At 42.3% G+C, this 26,720-nt stretch overlaps 1 protein-coding gene across 1 annotated transcript in view; it reads left to right on the top strand.

Annotated features, from left to right (window-relative positions):
- The window catches only part of LOC137414307 (interleukin-1 receptor accessory protein-like 1), an 833,791-nt gene that overhangs the window by 153,131 nt on the left and 653,940 nt on the right, over positions 1 to 26,720 (top strand). The window contains exon 4 of the mRNA XM_078775336.1: positions 25,695 to 25,848. Within this exon, the coding sequence (XP_078631462.1) occupies positions 25,695 to 25,848 (154 nt within the window). The remainder of the gene's footprint in view (positions 1 to 25,694; positions 25,849 to 26,720) is intronic.

The raw sequence follows: 26,720 nt of genomic DNA, 5'->3' as shown, positions 1-26,720 counted from the left end.
CACAGAGTTGAGGCATTCAGCTTTTTCACGTGCGGAGTCAGCCGTGTAGCCGTTTGAGGTGAGGGAGGGGATAGAGGGGGAACAAACACCAGAAACAGATTTGACCAGACGCCACCAGGATTTGGAAGAGGGAGACAGATAAGAGAGTTCGGTCTTGAGAACGGTGAGATATTGTTTCCTGGCTCTCCTGAGGGTGGACACACACTTGTTTCGGGCTTTGTGAAAGGAAATGAGATTTCCTTCCGTTGGATTTGCTTTCCAGGAGACGAAAGCAAGTTGTTTCTGGGCAACAGCCTCACCACAAGATTCCATGTACCATGGACGGGGGGAAGGGTATGACAACTGAAAACGAGATGGGATAAATCTGTGCAAGAGAGAGAGCAATTTACTTTGGAAGAATTCCCAGGATGAGTTGATGTCAGAGGCGGTAGAGATGGGAGACCAGTCCAGATGATTGATGGCTGCTTGAAGACCGTGCCAGTTGGCCTGAGTGAAATGCCAGACTCGTCGCTGCTGAGGAGGATCTCTGAGAATGGTCAGAGAGATGTCCATTTTAACAAGCAAAAGTTGTCCACAAAAGTTGTCCACTTAAGTTAACATTTTGTTGTCCACTTAAGAATTTAAATAATTCTCATATCCGATTCCATATTCAGATATTCACCAAAATCGAATCTATTTGTCCTTGTCAGACACCGAACCTGTCCATCAAGTTTCGTACAAATCTGTCCACAACTCCTTAAGATATCCTGCTATGTATCGTTTTTGTCCCTATCTCCCAATGGTGAAGAATCGCTTTAAAATTCTAGTAGCCGAATCCGGATCTTCACCAAAATCTCATCATTTCGTCGTTGTCGCATACACTACATCTCTGCCAAATTTCGTCCGAATCCGTCCACAACTTTTTGAGATACTTTGGTCACAAACGGACAGACAAACACACAGAAAGACAGGGGTGAAAAGATAACCTCCATTGGAGGTGGCGGAGGTAAAAACGACTGGGTCACTCTCCGCCATACTTTTCAAACATGCTGGGTATACCCGGGGGAAAATCGGGGCTACAAAAATAAATAAATAAACCATGAGACTGGTCGACAACATGAGATCGAGGAGAAACTGACCTCAAATAAGGAAATGAGGCCATTTGGCCCATCATTGCCGTTTTGCACTTCCAAGTTAATTTTTTGCCCGATTGTAATAACCCGAACTTTGATTGGTTGCCCGAACTTACGTATATATCGTCCGTTCTCCAACCTAAAGCAAAACCATCACAATCACGTTGTGTTATATTGCAACCCCAAGCGGACATCATACAGCGTGAATTAAACCGTCTGGGTAATGGTTAAAAATGCCACAAGCAGAGAAATGGCACAGCTGCAGACATGCTTCGCCCTTGTTAGACCTCATCAGGAGAGCATAATGCTCAAAATCATCTACCTGGGCTGAACCTCCATTCGGAATTTATGAATGGTAAGACTGCATATAACTAACTGTGTATAGTAAGTACATGACAATCCCTGCCTCCGAGGGTCGTAGTATGGCACAACATGATGATGACGTCATGGTGTTGGTGTAGGTTGGAGAATAGTGAGGCAATAGGCCATGTGTTTGTGTGGCATATGATGCTTGTTGGTCACAAATTGTGCCGCAATGGCTATAATGGTACACGTTTTGTCTTGTACTTGCTACACACAGTTAGGGGTCTTAGTATACACAGTTCGGGGGTCTTGCATATCTATGTATTGCGAAATGTCTGTGAAATCGTCTGTCTCACGTTTGCGGCAGCTGCACCGGGCAATGCATTTGAAAACCTGCTGATTGGTTATTACCCTCGCCAGAGGAGAGGGAATTGCATTTCAGTCCGTTTGTCTGTCTGTTTGTTTGTTTGTCTGCACAGAATAAATATGATTTTCTCTGCAACCGTTGGTCCAATTGACAGGAATTTTTCACCATATGTGCAACTGCACCTGAAGAAATTTTCATGCTAATTATGATGTCATAGGTCACGTGATACGGGCGCCATCTTGGATATATATATATACATACATACAGTGCATTCAGAAAGTATTCAGACCCCTTCACTTTTTTCACATTTTGTTATGTTGCAGCCTTATGCTGAAATCGTTTAAATTCATTTTTTCCCTCATCAATCTGCACTCAATACCCCATAATGACAAAGTGAAAACAGGATTTTAGAAAGTTTTGCAAATTTATTAAAAGGAAAAACTGAAATATCACATTGACATAAGTATTCATACCCTTAACTCAGTACTTAGTTGAAGCACCTTTGGCAGTGATTACAGCCTCAAGTCTTCTTGGGTATGACGCGACAAGCTTTGCACACCTGGGTTTGGGGATTTTCTGCCATTCTTTTCTGCAGATCCTCTCAAGCTCTGTCAGGTTGGATGGGGACCGTCGGTGGACAGCCATTTTCAGGTCTCTCCAGAGATGTTCGATTGGGTTCAAGTCAGGGCTCTGGCTGGGCCACTCAAGGACCTTCACAGTGTTGTCCCTAAGTCACTCCTGCCTTGTCTTGGCTGTGTGCTTAGGGTCATTGTCCTGTTGGAAGGTGAACCTTCGGCCCAGTCTGAGGTCCTGAGCGCTCTGTTTCAGGTTTTCATTAAGGATATCTCTGTACTGTGCTCCGTTCATTGTTCCCTCAACCCTGACCAGTCCCCTCGTCCCTGCTGCTGAAAAACGTCCCCACAGCATGATGCTGCCACCACCATGCTTCACCGTTGGGATGGTATTGGGCAGGTGATGAGCGGTGCCTGGTTTCCTCCAGACATGATGCTTAGAATTGAGGCCAAACAGTTCAATCTTGGTTTCATCAGACCACAGAATCTTGTTTCTCACAGTCTCACAGTCACCTGTGAGGTGTTTTTAATTTTGTGCCTGTGAGGTGTTTTTAATTTCGTGGCTGTGGGGTGTTTTCAATTTCGTGGCTGTGAGGTGTTTTTAATTTCGTGGCTGTGAGGTGTTTTTAATTTCGTGGCTGTGGGGTGTTTTCAATTTCGTGGCTGTGAGGTGTTTTTAATTTCGTGGCTGTGGGGTGTTTTCAATTTCGTGGCTGTGAGGTGTTTTTAATTTCGTGGCTGTGAGGAGTTTTTAATTTCGTGGCTGTGAGGTGTTTTTAATTTCGTGGCTGTGGGGTGTTTTCAATTTCGTGGCTGTGAGGTGTTTTTAATTTCGTGGCTGTGAGCTGTTTTTAATTTCGTGGCTGTGAGGTGTTTTTAATTTTGTGGCTGTGAGGTGTTTTTAATTTCGTGGCTGTGAGGAGTTTTTAATATCGTGGCTGTGAGGTGTTTTTAATTTTGTGGCTGTGAGGTGTTTTTAATTTCGTGGCTGTGAGGTGTTTTTAATATCGTGGCTGTGAGGTGTTTTAAATTTTGTGGCCGTGAGGTGTTTTTAATTTCGTGGCTGTGAGGTGTTTTTATTACGTGTTTTATGGCTGTGAGGTGTTTTTAATTTTGTGGCTGTGAGGTGTTTTCAATTTCGTGGTGGAGAGGTGTTTTTAATTTCGTGGCGGTGAGGTGTTTTTATTGCATGTTTTATGGCTGTGAGGTGTTTTAAATTACTTGGTGGTGAGGTGTTTTAAATTATGTGTGGTGAGGTGTTTTAAATTTTGTGGTGGTGAGGTGTTTTAAATTTTGTGGTGGTGAGGTCTTTTTAATTATGTGGTGGTGAGGTGTTTTAAATTTCGTGGTGGTGAAGTGGTTTAAATTATGTGGTGGTGAGGTGTTTTAAATTTTGTGGTGGTGAGGTGTAATCGTCCCAAACTTCCAGTCTGCACCTACCCCTCCCCTGTGTTTGTGCTGAGGGGTTCTTTTTTGAAAAAAAACATTCAACCTCAATCTTCAACCTAAATTGCCTATAAAAATGTGATATCACAAACACAACAAATACATTTGTGCAAAATAATTGTTTGTATTATGATTGGTGTGAATCATGACAACACAGCAACTCAGGTACAGTCATTATCCTCAGCTAAAATAAGTCCGTACCTCAGTAACGACGCTCAGTGAGGCGAGCCCTGTGAGCCGAGCCAAGCTAGTATATTGTTATGGACGCGGTTTAGATGTTATTTACCGAGCGGTGGTATTGCCGCGACCTAACAGTTCCCCCGATTCTTCCCCAACTCACCCGATTCACCCAGACGTTGGCCAAATCGCGCTATGCCAAATCAATGATAGAAAGGACACGACGACTGGGAAAGAGGAAACGACGCAAGGGGTACAGTTCTCAAGACCTCCGGAGGAGGGTATAATTACAGTGGTGGAGAAAAGGGGTAGATTACAAGGCAGTGAGGTAAAGACACAGAAGAGATGGGCACTTAATTACCGTCTTATCTTATCCCAGACAGACCACAGACAAACGGAACAAGGCGGACTTACACAGGGATTGATGGCAGGAAGGGACAGGTAGGTCGATAGCACAAGGTGCACCTTGGCTCGGGGACAGGATAAAGCATGGTCCAGAAGATGCGGGGAGGTCTCACAGCGCTCGGAAGGGACGTCTTTCTTGCTTCAAGCTCAGCGCACATCTGACGTCACCTCCCTCTCCCTGCGCATGCTCAGCGGGGAGTGACACGCCCTCGGCTGGTTGGTTCCGCCCCACTGGGGCCGGTCCGCTGCTTCCATTGGGTGCGGGGGTTACCGGGCTCCGCCCTTGACGAGGAGCTGACAGGGAGCCCCTATTTGGTAACCCCGTCGAGCACATGTTCGATGGCGGCTCGTTGGGAAGGCCTGGTGCCCTCCCAACACCCCCTACCAACCAAGCCGGAGTGAGGACACGCACTTCCTGCGCTCGTTGTTGTTGTTGTTGTTGTTGAACTGTGAGGAAGAGCTGCGGGGAGGTATTGGGAGGTCCTAAACTTCCTAACGGTGCCATACAATCACATTCTGGTGCAACGAAGGGTCAGAATTAATGGAAACGTGTCCTTAACTGACATAGACTAAGAATAACTAGCAAGATGTCCTATAGTTGTCTTACATGAGATGCGGTGAACCTGGGCACGACATTGAATGGGGGAAATAGGGGGAGGTCGGGTCTACAGAGTGTTGTTTACAGAAAATGGGACTAGGGAATGGGGGATTGGGGATAGTTGGGAAGTATTGAGGAAATAGGGGAATATTTACAAGCGGATATGGATGGATGCAAATCCCATATCCGCAACAATATATATATATATATGTATGTATATATATATAGACACATATATAGATATATATATATACATATTTATCTGTATGTGTATATTGTTATGGAATCGGACGACGGCACTCCCCTTACCGAGGGGGGTTTAATCCCCTCGTCTTGTTAAGCTGGCCGTCTCCGTTCCTGGTACCTGTAACGCTCCTTTGCGAGGTGGGATTGATCAGGGTTATTGGTCAAGGTGTTCTCCCGAATACCTTCACTAATCCCTCCGCAAAACAGGGAGACAAGTACCGCTCGAAACCACGGACAAGATGGTATTTGCCGAGCGGGTTAGTAGTCCGAAGTTCGAGCCGTTAGCAAAGACTAACCCGATTCATAAAGCGTTGGCCGAAATCGCACCACAGGAACTCAAAGGGGAAATCTCTAAAGCGATCAGATGAGAAAGAAACCAAAGTAAAGGGAGAACAGGTATTTATTAATTATTTACACAAACCAAAACCAAAGAGAAGAAAAGAAATGTAATTTACAGGGAAAGAAGACACAGTGCAATTCTTAAAAACAAGCTTAACTTATACCCACAGGACAGAACAAACAGACTCACACGAATAGGGAATGGCAGGCAGGAATGGCTGGAAGGATGAGAAGGGTCAGGTGGGACAGCAGAACGGCCGGGCCGGGAGCGAGCAGCCGCCGACTCTCCACCCTCGGGTCCACACCGCCGGGATGCTCACAGCAGCGGGTCGGAGCTTGACGTGGCAGGGCTGGTTGAAAACAGCGTCTCCCTTACTCGTACTCCCGCAGGTTGCGCGTCTCTCTTCACAGACTCAAGCGCCTTCCTTTAAGAAACTGCCTTCGTGCTCCCTCGCTCATCTCGCTCCCTCAATCATCTCGTGGTGGGGGCTTCCCGTAACGGGTTATATAGCCACGCCCTGGAATCTCCACGAACCTGCTCGATCTTTCTGGTCACGCCCTATCAAGCCATGTCCACTGATTCTTGGTTGGTCGGCAAGGGCTTTCTGGCTCCACCTTCTGATGACGATGGGCGGGCAATGCCCTTCTTCTTAGAGCTGACCACGTGCGCAATGGAGGCGAATGCTGTTGGAAATGTAGGCGCATGCTGCTGGCAATGTAGGCTTTGCGGCAATCGAAAGGGGGATCTATCTTATTTGATTTGGTGCAACGTAAGATCGACTAGTGGGAATATAGCCTTAACTAGAACACAGAATAACGATATAACTATAGAGAGGTTCTATGATTGTCTACGTGCTTGTACATGGACTAACTAAGGTGCACTCATTTCAATTAACAGCCAATTAAGGGGAAATGTACACAGGGGTTATTTATAAGGGATTTTAATACTAAATTTGATAGAGTGAAGGTTCTAAAAACTGCGACAATATATATATATATATATATATATATATATATATATATATATATATATATATATATATATATATATATATATATATATAACTGTGAGAAATAGTAGAAACTCCACAGTACGAGCAGGGCATCTCATTTGCATTAAATAAATAATCGGGAGGTTAAATCAGACGCGGACGTAGCTTCAGGACGTCGATCTTTAATTTGACAAGCTTTCGACCAACAAAGGTCTTCTTCTTAGTCATCCCCAAGTTGAATTTGGGGACGACTAAGAAGAAGACCTTTGTCGGTCGAAATCTTGTCAAATTAAAGATCGACGTCCTGAAGCTATGTCCGCGTCTGATTTAACCTCCCGATTATATATATATATATATATATATATATATATATATATATATAGATATATTTTAAGAAACGAAGTAAATTCTTGCGTGGGGCGAGGGGGAAAAAATTCTGACTCAACCCAGGACTCAAACGCACGGACCTCATCACTTACATGGTGACAGCCCACTGAGCTATTGAGTCACTGGGATATCCCCAGAGATTTCTCACACTAACACTGCGAGCCTTATAATGGCCGATGTCTTACATGCCTGCTCGGAAGACCCCGGATGTGAGTGTATGTATGTGTATGTAAGTGTGTGAAAGTGCATTGAAGATGAACTCATCTTACAATTTAAGAAACAGGAAGTAAATTCCTGCGTGAGGCTCATGTGAAAAAATTCTGACTCAACCCAGGACTCAAACCCAGGAACAGAAATAGATTTTATACATATATACATACATCTACAGTCACGTGAAAAAGTAAATACACCCCATGTAAAGTTTTGACTTTTTCAACATATTTCAACATGCAGCTATTTGATCTTCATTTCAACAATATTGATAGATAAAGGTGATATAATAAAACAAATATCATGAAACATTTACATTTTGTAGTCCATTGTAAAATTTAAATCAACATAAATGCAAATTTCGCATGTGGAAAAAGTAAGTACACCCCTACATTTATCACTACTTCAAATACCTAAAATTAGAATCAGGTGCACCAGCTCAGGTGAAAATGATTAGAATATCATTAGAGAGGATCTTGGAGGAACCTGTCTTATTTAAACCTCAGACATTTAGTTTGGTTTGCTCTTTGTTGTTGAGGTGTGTGGCATCACAATGCCTAGATCAAAAGAGCTCTCTGAGGCCTTCAGAAAGAAGGTTATAGATGCCTACGAGTCTGGGAAGGGATTTAAAAAGATCTCCAAACAATTTGAAATCAATCATTCGACTGTCGGGAAGATCATCTACAAGTGGAGAAGATTCCAAACAACTGCCAACTTGTTCAGGCCAGGCCGCCCCAGCAAGTTCAGCCTGAGAGCAGACCGCAAGATGCTGAAAGAAGTCTCTAAGAACCCCAGAATGCCATCACGGGACCTACAGGTAGCTCTTGCCACTGTTGATGTCAAAGTGCACGAGTCTCCCATTAGAAATAGGCTGCACAAATTTGATCTACATGGGAGGTGTGCAAGGAGGAAACCTTTGCTGTCCAAAAAGAACATCAGGGCAAGACTAAAGTTTGCCAATGAACACCTAGGCAAAGACCAGCACTTCTGGAACAATGTGCTCTGGACAGATGAGTCAAAGGTAGAGCTATTTGGCCACAGTGTTTGGCAAAAACCAAAGACAGCATTTGACCACAAGAACCTGATACCAACTGTAAAGCATGGTGGTGGAAATATTATGGTTTGGGGCAGCTTTGCTGCATCAGGGCCTGGGCAGCTCACCATCATAGCATCCACTATGAATTCTTCATTGTACCAGGGGGTGCTTGAGGATAATGTGAGGCCATCTGTCGGAAAGTTGAAGCTCAACCGAAGCTGAACCTTGCAACATGACAATGACCCTAAACATTCCAGTAAATCCACCAAGGAATGGTTGAAAAGAAAGAAATGGAGGGTTCTGGAATGGCCAAGTCAAAGCCCGGATCTAAATCCCATCGAGATGTTGTGGGGGGATTTGAAACGAGCTGTGCATGCAAGAGACCCCTCAAACATCGCACAGCTCAAAGAATTCTGCATGGAGGAATGGGCAAAAATTTCTCCCAGTTGATGTGAGAGACTCGTAGACAGTTATAAGAAACGCCTACTTGAGGTTGTTTCAGCCAAAGGGGGCAATACCACCTATTAGAGCCATGGGTGTACTTACTTTTTCCACATGCGAAATTTGCATTTATATTTATTTAAATTATACAATGGACTACAAAATGTAAATGTTTCATCATATTTGTTATATTATATCACCTTTATCTATCAATATTGTTGAAATGAACATCAAATAGCTGTATGTTGAAATATGTTGAAAAAGTCAAAACTTTACATGGGGTGTACTTACTTTTTCACATGACTGTATATACTGTATGTTGTACACAGAATCGTTCCTCATAGAGGAGTTCAAACGCAGAATGGACTTGGACGTAATGGAACAAAAAGAACAGTAGCAAGACAGAGTGGGGGAAAACACGCCAACATTAGGGTTGTAGGATAAAATAGAGGGATACTTGGAGCGATGAGGAACTTGGGGAAGAATGAGAGCAAGGGAAAGACAAAGCGGGTGACAAATAGGATACAGCTACAAACTTTTAGTCACATAAGTGGAAGGATAAACTGGAAATTTGGGAAGAGGTGGGCTTGGTGAGGGTTAATGGCATAGAAATAATAATGATTGTGGATGAGGGATAACCTGCGATGGTGGTGAACACCCGTCTTCAAGCCCTGGAATGAAGAATGCCATTGAAGAGACTGAGGAAATTGGTGCCCCACAGGTGCTAAAACAATAGGAATGAATGAGTGCAGTTGAGCAGCGAGTCTGGATTTTGAGAGCTTCGCCCGAAGTGGGTTACTGGCAGAACATGTGCACCTGGCAGAAACCTGGTGGTGACAGGGCAAGGGAAGGGCAGAGGGCACAAGACCAGAAAGGAGGTATTAGAAGACAAAGAGACCACCAAGTTGTCTGCGATGTGAAAGAGACTAAGCTTCATCGATGGAGATACTCATTATTTTGAAGGTTTTTGTTTCCACAGCCTCATGATGAGCAAAGGTGTGAGGCACGAGCACCAGCCCAGAGGGGAGAACAGTCTTCCATTAAGCTCTGGATGAAGTAGATGTGCCAAGGAAATACTTTTGGAGTGGTTAGAGTGTCCACTTCTCTGTCTCGGAGGTCGTTGCTCGATTCTGATCCTGACTGATTCATTTTACCACTTTCATCAGAATGCCTACAATTCTTGCACAAACCTACCTTATTCTTGTATTTCTCATTTTATTGTTGTGGTCACATTCGCTGCAAGGAGCTGGAACACAAAGATTATTGATTTTACAGCAGATTTTTAAATTTGATTATCGTATTTGTCCCGCTCCTAACTGCATTGCAGTTTCAATGAACTACCCGAGGTAAAGTGTTATCCAAGGAAGATCTAAATTTTCCATAGGGTTGCATATGAAAACTAGAACGACACTCGGTAGGCCGCATACCTCCGCCAAGCTCAACAGTTGATGTATTGTATACTGGTAGGCCGGATTTGGATCGACACCAAAATCAAATCAATTCGTCCTTGTCAGACACACATCATGTCCACCAAGTTTTGTCCGAATCTGTCCATAAATGTTTGAGATAGCCTGCTCACAGGCTGTTATGAAATCAAGTCGAAAACCTCGTTTTTAAAACCTCGTTTTCCAAATATGAGGCTTTATTGAAATCTATTTCCACATACCCTATACAAACAACACAACAACATGCATTTTAAGGCCATTTTCCCTGCTCGAGCGGGGGTTAGCCTTGCGGTCCCCATGACAATCTTCTCCATTTTGCCCTATTTTCTGCATCTCTCCTTGTTAACCCCCTTGCCCGCATTTCTTCTTCCACCATCTTTAGCCAAGTCTTACTCGGTCTTCCCCGTCCTCTACTTCCTTCTACATCAATTTCCATCACTCTTCTCAACCAGTCACTTTCATCCTTCCTCAACACATGACCAAACCATCTCAACCTGTTCCTCTTCACAGCATCAATCACAGGCTCTATTCCCATCATCTTTCGCAATTCATCATTTGTCTTCCTCTCTCTCAACGATACTCCGCACATCCACCGAACCATTCACATTTCCACCCTTTCCAGCCTTCGTTGCTGCTCTACGTTCATTACCCATGTCTCGCTCCCATAAATCATAACACTTCTCACACGTGCAGCATACACCTTTCCCTTCAGCTTCAACGACACTTCCCTCCTCGTCAGCACGCCACTCAGTTCCCGAAACTTCTTCCATGCACATCTCACTCCAGCAACCGTTGCCGAGTCTGATCCACCTTCTCTATTCAGCATGTCTCCGAGGTAGCAAAATGTTTTCACACCTTCCACCTTCACGCCGTCTCCAAGATCCAACTCAACATTTCCTCCATCTGCAGCTCTCTCTGTGCACACCTTACATTTGAATGTGGCTGCCACATTGGTTAATGACCCTTTCAGACCACTACATTTTTGATGAACCCACTCAGCGCACATTGTACATTGAATGGAGTTCACTCCGACACCCTTCCTGCACACAGCACATGGCCACTTCCCAGTTCTTTCCACCTCACCACATGCTTTACCACTTGCCATCACCTTCGTCTTTCCTATATTCACATTCAGACCTTTTGTCTCCATACATTCCTTCCAGTTGTTCATCTTTTCCTTCAGTCCATCCATTGTTTCCGCAATCAACACCAGATCATCTGCATACAACAACTCCCACCGTAAACCCTCCTTTACGTTCTGAGCCAGCACCTCCATCACAGCTACAAATAGTAGTGGATTTAGTACCGACCCCTGATGCACTCCCACCTTCACCATACCCTATAAGCACAGAATAAAGAAGTAGAACGCCAAACAGTAGAGCGCACACTCCCGCCGTGGGTCAAGTTGGAATAATACGTTTTGTTTAACATCCCCTCTCCAGTTCAGTTCCAGTTCACTCACAGTTCCAGTTTGAGTACCAGTTCACTGGTAATTCCCTGTTTGTCGTAAAAGGCAACAAACAGGGTTGGCGGCAGGAAGGGCATCCGGCCATAAAAACATTGCTTCAAAAAGGGGACCAACAAAAACAACAACAACCACGGTGCCCGAAAAAGGCCAACCTCCGCTTCGCGGGGGAAAATGGCCTCTAAAGGTGTTTTTTTTTTTTTTAACATCCCCTCTCCCCAAAACAATAAATGAAAAAGAAAGTAGGCTCTAACTGTCAGAGAATTAATTTTGATATATCTCGGAATTAGAGGAGAAAAACATTTAAGAACTAGAACGCCACTCAGTAGAGCGCATACTCCCGCCGTGGGTCAAGTTGGAATAGTACGATTTCACAAAAGTTTGAGGGAGTAGTTCAGTGACAACACAAGACAAGACAACACAAGACAGACACTACACAGATATATATTTAGAATATATAGAAGATAATGTTAAAAAAAACAAGGCAATCTCACTTACATTTTCGGATTCAGCGTTCAATTCCATATAAGTGAGTGTATTTTGAGGCATGTGTGACTTCAAATAAAATTGTAAGCCAGGAAAACGTTCGTTTCATTCCTTAGGGATACAACATGTAAAACTGGCCCAAACGTCAAAACAAAACTCGCTCATTTTAAGTCGAACAAGCTAATGCGACCACTCATTCTTCTGGGAAGAATCCCGTGCACATGCTGGTCACACTTATAACTCACCTATCTTTATAAGTTCATCAAATACTGACACCGCGATTGACATTCGCTGAGGTAAATGTCGATATCTCTTCTGAGGTTAAAAAAAAAAAAAAAAAGTTTTAAAGCATTACACGTATCAAACGATACATTTTATGAAACGGGGAAACCGAATACACACTTTGGTGTTTTTAAAATGACAGAATATGTCTTTGTTAGAAAAAAAAGAAGAACATTGAAGACGATGCTGCTAAAAAAAAATACACCGCTCTAACGCATAACCACGAGTTTACACTACATTTACAATAAATATGAAAACTATTTTCATATCACAATGTTAAATATAGAATATCTAGAAGATAATGTTAAAAAAAAATGAGCCCTATCTTCCAATGGTAAAAAAATCCTTCAAAAAATTCCTGGATCCGGAATAATATCCTGAGCTTCACCAAAACCAAATCAATTCTTCCTTATCCCAAGGGCAATCATCCCACCAACTTTCATCCAAATCCGTTCAGAACTTTTCCAGATATCTTGTTCACAAACACACGAACACACGAACATACGAACACACACACACGGACGGATACGATTGAATGTGTTACTCCCTGGTGGGAGTAATAAGAATAAAAGCTTTAATTCAGTAAAACAGAAAAAAAAATTCCCCAAAAAAATTCCTGGATTCGGAATAATATCCTGAGCTTCACCAAAAACGAATCAATTCTTCCTTATTCCAAGGGCAATCATCCCACCAACTTTCATCCAAATCCGTTCAGAACTTTTCCAGATATCTTGTTCACAAACACACGAACATACGAACACATACACACACACACACACACACACACACACACACACACACACACACACACACACACACACACACACACACACACACACACACGGACGGACACGATCGAATGCATTACTCCTTGGCGGGAGTAATAATATTAGAACTATAGTAAAGATTCTACTAGCATTTCTTTACCTATAAGCAAGCAAATAATTCATTCCCAGTCATGCCTTACTCAAGCTTCTGCTCATAAAAGACAGAAAGGAAAAACCAATCTCCTCCTTTACCCTACAACCCGTTGTATTTCCTTCTCAAGGCCATTCCATCAAATCTTCTTCTTCATATTTCATCACACAGACAGACAGACAAACAGGGATGTGGTAATAAGTTTATCCTCACTTTTGAATCAGATGTATGTTTTTTTTTCATCTAGACAGTAAACCAGCAAACAATTTTTTATTTTTGCAAATATGCAAAGTGTGCAGTTTTCACTTTTATAACATTCTGACATAAACAATTTCATGAACACCATTGTATGAATAACGACATTTTCATTTTAAAACACGAGGAAGCTAATGCCTCACACCCACAGGTTCATATTGGTTTCAGTGCCGAGCTCTGGGAAGAGGCAGATGCAGCTCCATAATGCCTTGTATTCCCTGGACCCTGAGGCTGATGCCATCTCTCGATGCAGATGTACATCTCTCGATGCAGATGTACATCTCTCGATGCAGATGTACATAATTATGTCGATGCAGATTTATCAAATGTTATTTGAGAACAACAAAAATTTCAGAGCAAGAAACAAATCCTTCACCATTTACAGTGATGTTAAAGCGCGGCGTTACGCGCGCTGCTTGCGAGCAAGGAGGAAGCGGACAAGCGATAACTTATAAGCGTCTTTATTTCAGGAGCTCACTGTAACACTGGCGCGCTCCGGGCTGCGCGCCCGGTGTATATCATGAGGCCACGCCTACCCCTCGGGCGTGGCCACCGCCCACTTGGTGCGCGGAATGATGTCACCACGCCAGTGGGCTTTTGTGTCCGCCACAATGTAATGTTTCTCTACCCCACGTTATGTGACTGTCTAGCCGCTTGGATCAAAACTGGCCCCATGTATAGAGCAATCAACTGAAATCTCCCTTTGTTTGTTATTTCTATATGCAGGTTTCAGAAGGTGGAACGGAGTATCCCAGGTCTCAAGGTATCCACCTTCGTGTGTAATATATGTATATATATGTGTGGGAAAATTGCATGCTTGGTCAGGGTCGCCCAGATAGCTCAGATGGCAGAGCACTGGTACGGTTTTCCAGAGGACCTGGGTTCATTTCCTGGCCTGGGCACTATATATATTATTTCAAAACACACTTGGTCACAAGTGTGTCTCACTGACCGGGTCCTCAGTCGAGGTCCTCAGCATCATCCCGTTTCAGCCCTTCAATCTCGATATGGTCAGCTAAGGTGGGCCAGCAGAGACACATACGCCTCCTCGTGCAGCAGCTACTCCCGGATGCGTACATACCCCCACCCCCAGCCAACGAGAACACAGACTACAACAACAAAACCGCCTCCACTCCCAGAATCCACAGCCCCTCACCCACTCACTCATACACCAAAAAAAAAAAAAAAAAGCGAGCACCACCCTCACAACATGCATCACTCAAACAAAAACACATTAATGCAAAACCACACCCCCGCCTGCAACACAAACACACACCACACACACACACACACACACACCATTCACACATCTCCATTTCTCTTCCACGCTCAGTCACTACCCCTTTAGGCTGAAATGAACCGCCACCCACAACCTCAACCTACACTGTTCGATGTGCCTCCATAAACTTCCTCCATATCCAAAATGAGCCTTTCAAGGCAACCTGGGCAACTTTGTCACACATCCTCCTTCTTTCTGTACCACACACTCCAAGCCGAGCAAGAAATGCAGAAAAGGGATTGCCAATATACCCTCTACACCCCACCTCAAATGGCTGACAAGAAACTCACCAACCCTTCTCCCGGCACTCTGCCTCCAGCTCACTGTACTTTCCTCTCTTCCTCTCATGCACCTCCTCCATGTTCTCTTCCCAATGTACAGACAATTCCCCTTAGACGACCTATCTTGTTGCACCTGAACAGATGACAATGTCAGGCCGCAACCTTGTCACACAGATCTCCTATGGGAATACCAATTGTGGCTTTAGGTCTGCTACCACCTGCCAATCACAAGCATCTGGCAGCCCTCTTGCTTTCCACCTCCTCCTCTTTCCACCTCTTACCACTTGGCCCTCTTTGACAAACAACACCTCTCCCCCATCGGTCTCCTTCTCCACTCTTCTCTCTCTCTCTCTCTCTCTCTCTCTCTCTCTCTCTCTCTCTCTCTCTCTCTCTCTCTCTCTCTCTCTCTCTCTCTCTCTCTCTCTCGATCTCAGCACCTCTTGTTGCACCATCTGCACTTCCACCGTCAGCACGTGATCATGCCGCCACTTGTATCTTCCTGCTGTCAATGTTACTGAGCATTCCTCCTGCAACAGTTCCCAAACCTCCACACAAAGAACATCTCTGCTCCTGCAACAACCCCCACAATCCCAAGTTTACAGGTGACAGAAGCACATCATACGTTGCCTGCAACAGGAAACTCAACAATATTGGCTCCATCCTCCAAATCTCTTGCCACTTCAATGTCCTCACCCGCACACCTTCCCACCTTGTCCAAGCACTTTGCTGTGCCTCTCTGTCTGCTTTCACATATCTCCCCTCCTCCTCCTTTCTTCTCACCTCCCTCTCAACCATCTTCCTCCTCTCTTTCACAAATGCCTTTCCCCATCTCTCATGCTTCATCCACCCCAAGTCAGGCTTCCCGTGCTGTACCATCCCCACGACATCCTCCTGTTGCAACTGCTCCTCCATCTCATCCACCTCTACTCTTGCATTCCACTTCCGACTTCCCTTCTTTTCTGGGAGATCATTCTTTACCACTGCATCACTTGAATCCCGCAACATCATGAACTCCCGCACCCTCACCACCTTAAACTCCTCGGTCAATGATGTCAAGGGAAACTGGAGTTTTCCACCCTGACCATAAAAGGCAATGTTTGTCTCACTCCCAACCACCTTCATGTCTGTTTACAGTCACGTGAAAAAGTAAGTACACCCGATGTAAAGTTTTGACTTTTTCAACATATTTCAACATACAGCCATTTGATCTTAATTTCAACAATATTGATAGATAAAGGTGATATAATACAACAAATATCATGAAATATTTACATTTTGTAGTCCATTGTATAATTTAAATAAACATAAATGCAAATTTCGCATGTGGAAAAAGTAAGTACACCCCTATATTTATCACTACTTCAAATACCTAAAATTAGAATCAGGTGCACCAGCTCAGCTGCAAATGATTAGAACATCGTTAGAGAAGATCTTGGAGGAACCTGTCTTATTTAAACCTCAGACATTTAGTTTGGTTTGCTCTTTGTTGTTGAAGTGTGCAGCGTCACCATGCCGAGATCAAAAGAGCTCTTTGAGGCCTTCAGAAAGAAGGTTATAGATGCCTACAAGTCTGGGAAGGGATTTAAAAAGATCTCCAAACAATTTGAAATCAATCTTTCAACTGTCCGGAAGATCATCTACAAGTGGAGAGGATTCCAAACAACTGCCAACTTGTTCAGGCCAGGCCGCCCCAGCATGTTCAGTCCGAGAGCAGACAGCAAGATGCTGAAATAAGTCTCTAAGAACCCCAGAATGTCATCACTGGACCAACAGGTAGCTCTTGCCACTGTTGATGTCAAAGTGCACGAGTCTACCATTAGAAAGAGGCTGGACAACTTTGATCTACATGGGAGGTGTGCCAGGAGGAAACCTTTGCTGTCCAGAAAGAACATCAGGGCAAGACTAAAGTTTGCCAATGAACACCTATGCAAAGACCAGCACAAAACGTGCCTGTCGCTGGCAGGAAGTCCTTTTCCATGCAGAGAATTGCGCACGCTTCTGACCCGCCTTTTGCTGCATCAGCTCTTGCCTCGGGCACAGATTCAGTGTTGCCTGAAAATGCTAATGTCTTCATTTGAAACGATGCTGAGATCTGGAAAAGGGGTTGTCAATGAAGGTGGAATATAAAGAACGATTTGGGAAGTAATCAGAGGTTTCTAGGGTGAGAGGAGGAAGGATCGCTGGAGGTAATGACAGAGATTGTGGGGTGGAGTGTCTGAGGGGATTGGGGGGGGAGTTGGATGAAAGGTGTTGAACCCGATGGTCACTTTGGCTGAGCTCCAGAGATCCTGTGTGAAGATGGGAGAAACTTCCAGAAGGACAACCATCACTGCAACACCCCACCTATCTGGGCTTTATGGCAGAATGACCAGACGGAAGCCGCTCCTCAGTGAAAAACACATGGAAGCCCGCTTGGAGTTTGCACCTAAAGCACCTAAAGGACTCTCAGACTGTGAGAAACAAGATTCTGTGGTCTGATGAAATCAAGATTGAACTGTTTGCATCGCGAGGTGAATCTGATTACATTTTTTGGGTGGTGGACAAAAAAGTTTGGGAACCACTGCATTAATGAACCACTGAACCACTGGATGTTACAGGGCAAAGGAGAGTTTACAAAGTTATATTAAAGGAGTTTTGCACTCCTTGTGCACGTCATGGAAAAACAAAGGCCTTGCTAACATTTATCAGTCGGGAATAATGGCCGTATTATGTGCTCTTAATCCAGCACGTTGCAGAAAATACTCTGAGGATGAGCTCACGGTGACCTTTGCAATGTAAACATCATTATCTATGACTTATAGGCCATTGGCATTGTCAAAAACATCAACCAGAGTGTGAATTCAAAAGAAAGCATGTCAAAATGGCAGCAGACTTGCTGAACCTACTTTGTGAATTCCTAGCGAGTTTTTGAAGTCATTCTGTTGAGTGGATACTGGACATTTTAAAGGAACTCGCACAAAGCTGAAAACCTGCCAACGGATAAAAGGCATTGAACACAGGAGGGGTCCATTTGTTCCTCTACTCCCACCTATTGCAGGTATATAGTGCTAATTTCAAAGCATACTCCAAAGATGGCGATTTGGACAGTAATGGTACGATGGCCTACTATTTTTCAAAAGATATAGCATAAACCCAAATGCACATCAGACAGCCAGCTTTACATCACCGGCCAAAAGATGAAATCTTTTGAAATGAAAGACGCTCAGCCAACACTGTCAAAATTGCAATCTCAGTTTGATCGTGTCAGGACACAGGCCAGACCGGACAGCTTGTGAAACAGCGAGCTTTCGGGCAGCCATGCTGTTTGGAAAGCATCTTGACATTTGAATTCATTATTCAGGCTCGTTTTGTTATTCTGATAGTCAAGTGTGTACATCTGTATATTTTGACATTTGAAAGTGAAGAATAGGAATAGGAGGAGGAATTGGAATAGGAAGAGGACATTGTAGGAAGAAAAAAGTGAAAAAAGTGAATTGGAAGAAAAAGGTGAGGAATAGGAATAGGAAGAGGACATTATAGTCTCAGGACTCTTTGCTTCCTATTCATCTTGGAATAGGAAGAGGATTTACTTCTGTGGTTTTTTTGATTCTGTAGCTTTTGACGTCAACAAATTAAGTTTGTCAATTCAGCCATTCAACAAATTAAGTTTGTAACTTCAGCCATTCAACAAATTAAGTTTGTAACTTCAGCCATTCAACAAATTAAGTTTGTAACTTCAGCCATTCAACAAATTAAGTTTGTAACTTCAGCCATTCAACAAATTAAGTTTGGAACTTCAGCCATTCAACAAATTAAGTTTGGAACTTGAGCCATTCAATAAATTAAGTCAAGTGAACATCTGATACACGTTTGTTATGGCCTCAAATATTTGTGAATTGCTTCAACACTCTGATGTGTGCTTTGAAGGCTTTCGTGTTCACCTACCTTGTTCTCCTTGCCTCAGACTTTCTATTATAGATGTTCTTGAAAGTTCGACATTGTGCACTCCAGACTTTACTCTTTTTGTAGTTGTTGTTCTCCAACCGAGTCATTCAAATCCTAATCCCAGAGAGCTATTACAGTTGTTATTTGCTGGACTTTTAACAATTCCTTTCAAATCTATTTTACAATAAGGCTGCCAGAATTTCACACAAAATTGTAATCCACAATGATTGCCCTCATGCGTAATGCCCGCAGTACATTACACAAGTGCCTTCAGAGAATAGGTACACTGTATCCCTGCGCATCGTCAGAGCGTGACCAAGGGTTGGCGTCAGGAAGGGCATCCGGCCATAAAAACATTGCCTCAAACAGGGAACCATGATTGTCATGGGGCCCGCAAGGCTAAGCCCCGCTCTAGCGGGGAAAATGGCCTTAAAACGATCATTCATTCATTCATTCTTCAGAGAGAAATGAGTGTGTCAGATTCACTATCAAAAGCACAAAGGAAGTAAAAAAAATTGAAAACCTGTAAAGACCCAACCAGATGGAAACTGATTTTTTTGTTCAAAAACAGAAAAGCTTGGTTTTACATTATAGTCTCAGGATGGCTTTCAGCAGAGGATGTGCAAACAGCATGTGTGGGGTCTTAAGAAATCTCACCGAGTGGCATCTAGACGTGTGCCTGGGATAGATGATGAAATCTCCGACACACTGTCGAGAGTTGTATGAGGGAAATGGGTGGCTGCAGAGACATTCTCAGTCTAAAAAGGCAAACCTGCGCCACATATTACAACTGCCTGTGCACTCTTTGCACGGACGGCTGTTTTCTCTAATATGCCACGTCGATAATATTGGGAGAATATATTCATTTTATACAATATGCACTACTGTGTTGAAAGCTGTTCATTTTTCATACTGACTGCTTAGGGACATTGCTTGGTGGAGATGTCGACGTGCCACATGGAAGCCGTGTGCGTAATAGTGGGGAGTAGAGATATGGGTGTGCCTATTTGGTCTCACTGCATCGTGCACGTTGCTGGAGCAGCGGCGCTGCTCGGCTGCAAGTGCCTGTCGCTGGCAGGAAGTCCTTTTCCATGCAGAGAATTGCGCACGCTTCTGACCCGCCTTTTGCTGCATCAGCTCTTGCCTCGGGCACAGATTCAGTGTTGCCTGAAAATGCTAACGTCTTCATTTGAAACGATGCTGAGATCTGGAAAAGGGGTTGTCAATGAAGGTGGAATATAAAGAACGATTTGGGAAGTAATCAGAGGTTTCTAGGGTGAGAGGAGGAAGGATCGCTGGAGGTAATGACAGAGATTGTGGGGTGGAGTGTCTGAGGGGATTGGGGGGGAGTTGGATGAAAGGTGTTGAAAAGGTTGGAATTGAGAGACAGGTAATAATTGTGCCACCCTCTCTTTCCTAAGGGTGCAAATATTACTAACAAATTGCTGTAGTGGCTCACCAATTCACCTGAAAGCCTTCCTATTGAAGTGAGATGCTGGTGGCATTTGAATTGTAATTTACTATTCCTGGCTTTAGTATGGAGTTCAAAAGTTTTTAAAGCATGATAAAAAGGAAAGGAAGGAAGAAAAATAATTTGGATATAATTTGCAAGAAAAGGAATTTGTATATAATTTGCAAGAAAAATAATTTGTATATAATTTGCAAGGAAAAAAAATTATATATAATTTGCAAGAAAAATAATTTGTATACAATTTGCTAGAAAAATAATTTGTATGCAATTTGCTAGAAAAATAATTTGCATATAATTTGCAAGAAAAAGAATTTGTACATAATTTCCAAAAAAAAAAGAATTTGTACATAATTTGCCAGAAAAATAATTGGTATACAATTTGCTAGAAAAATAATTTGTATATAATTTGCAAGAACAACAATTTGTATACAATTTGCTAGAACAACAATTTGTATACAATTTGCTAGAAAAAGAATTTGTACATAATTTGCTAGAAAAATAAATTGTATATAATTTGCGAGAAAAATAATTTGTATGCAATTATAATTATTTGTATGCAATATACAAAATAATTTGTATAGAAAAAGAATTTGTACATAATTTCGAAAAAAAAACGAATTTGTACATAATTTGCAAGAAAAATAATTTGTATATAATTTGCAAGAAATATAATTTGTATATAATTTGCAAGAAATATAATTTGTACATAATGTGCTAGAAAAATAATTTGTATGCAATTTGCTAGAAAAATAATTTGTACATAATTTCCAAAACAAAGAATTTGTATATAATTTCAAAAAAAAAAGAATTTGTGTACAATTTGCTAGAATGAGAATTCATATATAATTTGCAAGAAAAAATAATTTCTATATAATTTGCAAGAAAAATAATTTCTATATAATTTGCAAGAAAAATAATGTGTATATAATTTGCAAAAAAAATAATTTAGATATAATTTGCAAGGAAAATATTTTTATATAATTTGCAAAAAAAACAATTTCTATATAATTTGCAAGAGGCATATGTTGTATTTCAGGATTGTCATCAGTTTCACACCCCTTGAAAATGCCACTTATGACTGTTGAGACATTTATTGCACATATAGAGAGCTCATACAGAAAAAAGGAAATTATTTAGCACCGCACCTAAGGTGGATGGAGGTTGTTTTCATCCCTGTCTGTTTGGCTGTTTGTCTGTTTGTTTTGTCTGTATGTGAGCAGGATGTCTCAAACATTTATGGATGGATTTGGACAAAACGTGGTGGACACATTTGGTGTGTGTCAAGAACGAATTGATTAAATTTTAGTGAAGCTCCGGATACGTGAATTTTTTTATTTTAAAGTGATCCTTCACCATTAAGAGATGGGGCCAAAACGATATATAGCATGATATTTCAAAAAGTTGTGGACGAGTTATGACAAAACCTGGTGGTTTAGTTGGGTAGGTGACAAGCACAAGGCGAGAAGATTTTGATTCTAGTCTGGCTGCAGATTCGGCTTATCTGTGGGATACAAAACGTAAACTGTTCAGCCTGGCGGATGTATGCGCTCTAACAAGTACCTTCTTATTCATTCCTTTTATTCTCTTGAATCAGGTTTCATGTTCATTGTTTGTGGGGCATTATCACATTTCTTTATTTTAAAAACATCAAAAGCAGTTTTCATAAAATAAAATATACAATATTGGATTTCCCCATTTAGTGTCTATCGTGCCTGGCTTGCTTTGAGTAAATAAAAGGTGACTCAATTGACCAAATGCAGGAAGTCATGTCTGGCATGCGTAAATTATGATTTATGCAATACTTTGCAAGGTGGATGCTTTCTGGTCTCACCCTTCATACCACAAATCAACAAACATGATGTTGTGGATATCATCAGTTGCACCTGAAAGGTTAAACTTGGTAAATCTAGCCTAAGGCCTTATCAAATGCTTTAAAAGGAATCTATGAGGAAAATACCTTAGCCAGCAGTAACATGTTTTATGATATTACATTGTTTACAATGGGTGACAGGTCTGTCAAGGATGAACAGATTCTAAAGAACACAAGTTGGCATTTGGGTTTCAGAAGCTTCTCTCAGAACGGTTCAAGAAATAACAGATAAAGACGGTGCGATATTTCTTTATGAATAATGTGGTTAAAGCTATGCTCAACACAGCTGTCTTTATCTGGATTTAAAGCACCTATTATGGATAGTGCAGTGGCCTAGTTGTGAGGACACTGGAATGAAAGTGCAAGGTTGACAGCTGGTTGAAGACTGCACCGTTAGTGATTTCGATTCCGAGCTTCGAGAGACTGGTGAAAGTGGTGAGCTGTTGATGCTCTCACATTGTCTGTACAAACCCAGCTCGCTCACTCATGTGATTCAGGTGACAAGGTAATTTGCCTGCCTGCCCTGGTCTGAGTTACACACTCGAGATGATTCTTAATGCTGTTAGGACAACTCATAGGGATGTAAATAAAAATGCAACCAATGAAAAGGCAGCACTACCCCAAAGCTCCCACACTCAATACGAAAATATGACAATTTTCTGTCCATGACAATGCTCATACACACAACAGACAAGTTGGTCTGACAATCAATGTCCTTTACTTTGCTACCGCAATCTTCCTATTCTGATTATTCGGCACAATCAGACTTTTTCTTGTTTCTAGAGTTAAAAGTACAAATTTGTGACATTCAAGTGCAACCCAAAATGGCTTCCTAAGTCAACGGAGCATAAGGCACTACTGCCAGAAATGTATTGACTTACAAGGAGCTTCACTTTGAAGAAACAAGTTTGTTTTTTATATGATATTCAGATTTTGTTTCATGTACCAGTCTTGAAGATTTCTCATTTGTCCTCATGGGTTTGTTGAGTTATCAAAAAACTTGGTAGTTTGCCATTGGTCCGAAGGTTAGGCTAAACTGGGTAGTTTGCCATTGGTCTTCCCTGCAGTAGTCAGGACAGTAATTTGGCTATTGACTAAGATACCAACACACAATGGCCTACTCTTTTTGAAAGGTGTCATGGAATCTTTACTTTAACATACATCAGCAATACACTGTCAGTGGCACCCACCCTGGTAAGCAACAATGTGCCAATTTTTGTTTCCGTTGGGTCCGGAGTCAAACCCTCTCAAATATATAGTACCTCAAAGGCAAGCATGCTACCCTGCTGGTGGATGCATGTTAAATATCCCACTGTTCCTTCCAAAAACATGAGGCCATTGTTTGCCGGAAGGTTGGCCAGATTCTAAAATTCTGCCTTATTGTACAGGGGCACTGCATTACATGAGAGATGACATTGGCCCACAAGAGGGGGAAAGAATATAAAACTTTGAACCCAAAGTCACATTACGAATCAAAGGTCACAAGTATAGTTGACATTCATGCTGTGATAGCATTCAGGTCAGCCATTTGAGGATTGGAGCATTTGTTTCATATCGATAGTTTTTCAAATTTTCGTCTCCTGTTCGAAATAAAGTCGCTTTAAAATTTTCTCTTATCAGAGGTTTGTTATACACATCTGTTTTAAACATTTAATATAACTAGCAACGGTACCCGCCCTACGGGTGGGGCTTCAATTGGGAGGCCCAAATGAAAAGGCAAAATATCAGAAATTTAAGGCTTTTTAATTTTAAACGATTTATATAAACACCCGTTAAATCATATCACACGCAAATCATCAAAATCTAAACAGTATTTGTAGAATTTCAATAAAAGCCACATCACTGTTCATATCGGTAAATATTATTCCATCGTGTTTGGAAAATAGGAAAAATTGGAAATTGGAAAATTGGAAAAACAATATAGCCTATTTTACTCCATGGGGTCCCAGGATTACCCACTCAAAATTTCGTTGAGATCGGTTCAGCCGTTTTTGCGGTACCTGGGAACAGACGGACGGACAGACAGACGGACAGACATTTGGTGAATTATAGTAAGATAATACGAGTTCCCTTACAAGGAACGCAGGAGGAGGCCATTAGGCCCATCAAAGCCTGCACAATGGTTCCCAAACCTTGGTTGTTTGTGCGTGCTCTATACTTTTTATATGCCGGGTATCAAGTAAGGAAGTAGCACATCCCATTTTTAAAGTCTTTGTCGATACTCGGCCAGGTTTCGAAACAGCAACCTCCCAGTCTCAGGGCAGATTTATTTAACCATTATGCCACTGAGCCTAATTTAACAATCATTGTGGTGTACGTCTAATGGCGGTGGGACCAGAATCCACATGGGTGATTGTCGTAAACAAAGTTTCTGATCTCTCATGTAACTTTTGCATAATTCTTCATTACCTTCGCAAAAGCGGAAGGTTATGTTTTGATCGCTGTGTATTTATTTGTATGTCTGTGTGTGTGTGTGTATGTTATTCGCATAACTCAAAAAGTATTCAACCGAATTGCATGAAATTTGGTGGGATGATTGGTTATTATACGGGACACATTTGATTAGATTTTGGGAGCAATCGGGTCAAAGGTCAAGGTCAAGGTCACGAAAAGGTCAAAATCGTATTTTTGTTGTTCTGTTCCCTACACTCCCATGCCAAGTACAGAACAGTAGCTGCGGCGAAGGTATGCGCTCTACCGAGTGCCCGTTCTAGTTTTTTTAATGTTTCGGTTGCAATGCCCTACAATCTCTCGACTGGAACTGTTTGGCCCTGGCACTGGGCCAAAAGGAATACTTTTATTGGATTGGTATTATTACCTTCGCAAAAGCGGAAGGTTATGTTTTGATCGCTGTGTATTTATTTGTATGTCTGTGTGTGTGTGTGTATGTTATTCGCATAACTCAAAAAGTATTCAACCGAATTGCATGAAATTTGGTGGGATGATTGGTTATTATACGGGACACATTTGATTAGATTTTGGGAGCAATCGGGTCAAAGGTCAAGGTCAAGGTCACGAAAAGGTCAAAATCGTATTTTTGTTGTTCTGTTCCCTACACTCCCATGCCAAGTACAGAACAGTAGCTGCGGCGAAGGTATGCGCTCTACCGAGTGCCCGTTCTAGTTCTTATTATTTCAGGATGTTCTTCCATCAGCATTGTTTCAGACTGAATTCCAGACTTCAGTCGCTATCCCATCAACACTGTGTGCAGCTCCTCTCACTAGCACTCTCCGCAATCACAGTTTTAGTTGTACTCAGCTGGATATTTTGTACCTTTGCATTCACCAACTTAAAAAAGGACTTCAAAGTAGATGAATGGATGGTTCAATGAGAAGGCCAATGGCTTTGTCGTATTCTGAAATGCAACTCTGCCCTCATTCTTGACAGGAATGCCGAAATCCGATTTGGCGGCCAATGGTCCAGACGCGGAAAGAGGTTCTCATAATTCACGATGTGCAATTGGAAGCTGCTGGCAACTACACTTGCCGTGTCCTGACTCCAGAATTCTCCTTCAGTCGCACCACGGAGTTGATCATTACCGGTATGTGCGCCGTTATAACCACATCCCGATTGCGTGTCCTGTTTTCATTTTTCCATGCCATTGACCATCCGTCTTGCTTTGAATTTGTAGATGATGTGTCATGTTTTCTACATTTCCACTGTTGCAGCGCTTTGGACCTGTTTGCATTTCCAACCACTGCGTTCATAACATAGGCACTTATGAGTTGCTCACTACCGCATTTGGACCTGTCTGCCTGGATGGCTGCATGATGATTAACCAGACGTTTATATACTTTCTTCCGTCATAACAATCATTTTTTTCGACATCTACGCGTATATCTTTCACATTTGCTTTAATCATTGTCATAATGTGGCCAAACTATTTCTTTCTGCAACTAAAAGGCTTTCCCTGGCCAGCTGGATGAAAGAGAAATGGAACAGCTGGGTGATAATGGAAAAGTTCCGGCTGAGGGAAAGGCAGAAGGAAACTAGAACGGCACTGAGTAGAGAGCACCGAACGGCACCTCCACCTGCTTGGCCATATCACTCAATGGTGAAGAATCACATAGAAATTAAATAATTCTCATATCCGAATCCATATTCAGATCTTCACCAAAATTGAATCGATTTTTCCTCGTCACACACACAACATGTCCAACAAGTTTCATTCAAATCCATCCATAACGTTTTGAGATATCCTGCCTTGTATCGTTTTTGGCCCTACTCCCAATGGTGAAGATTCACGTTAAAAATTAAATAATTATCGTATCCGAATCCATATTCAGATCTTCACCAAAACCGATTCGATTCCTCCTTGCCACACACACAACCTCTCCAACAACCTTCGTCAAAATCTATCCATAACTTTTGGGAGATATCCTGCTATGTAACGTTTTTGGCCCCATCTCCCAA

This window comes from Myxine glutinosa, chromosome 4 (genome assembly GCF_964187855.1).
Source record: "Myxine glutinosa chromosome 4, kmMyxGlut1.1, whole genome shotgun sequence".
NCBI lineage: Eukaryota > Metazoa > Chordata > Myxini > Myxiniformes > Myxinidae > Myxine > Myxine glutinosa.
Note: the sequence above shows the minus strand (reverse complement) of the source record. Positions and strands in the feature narration are given on the sequence as shown.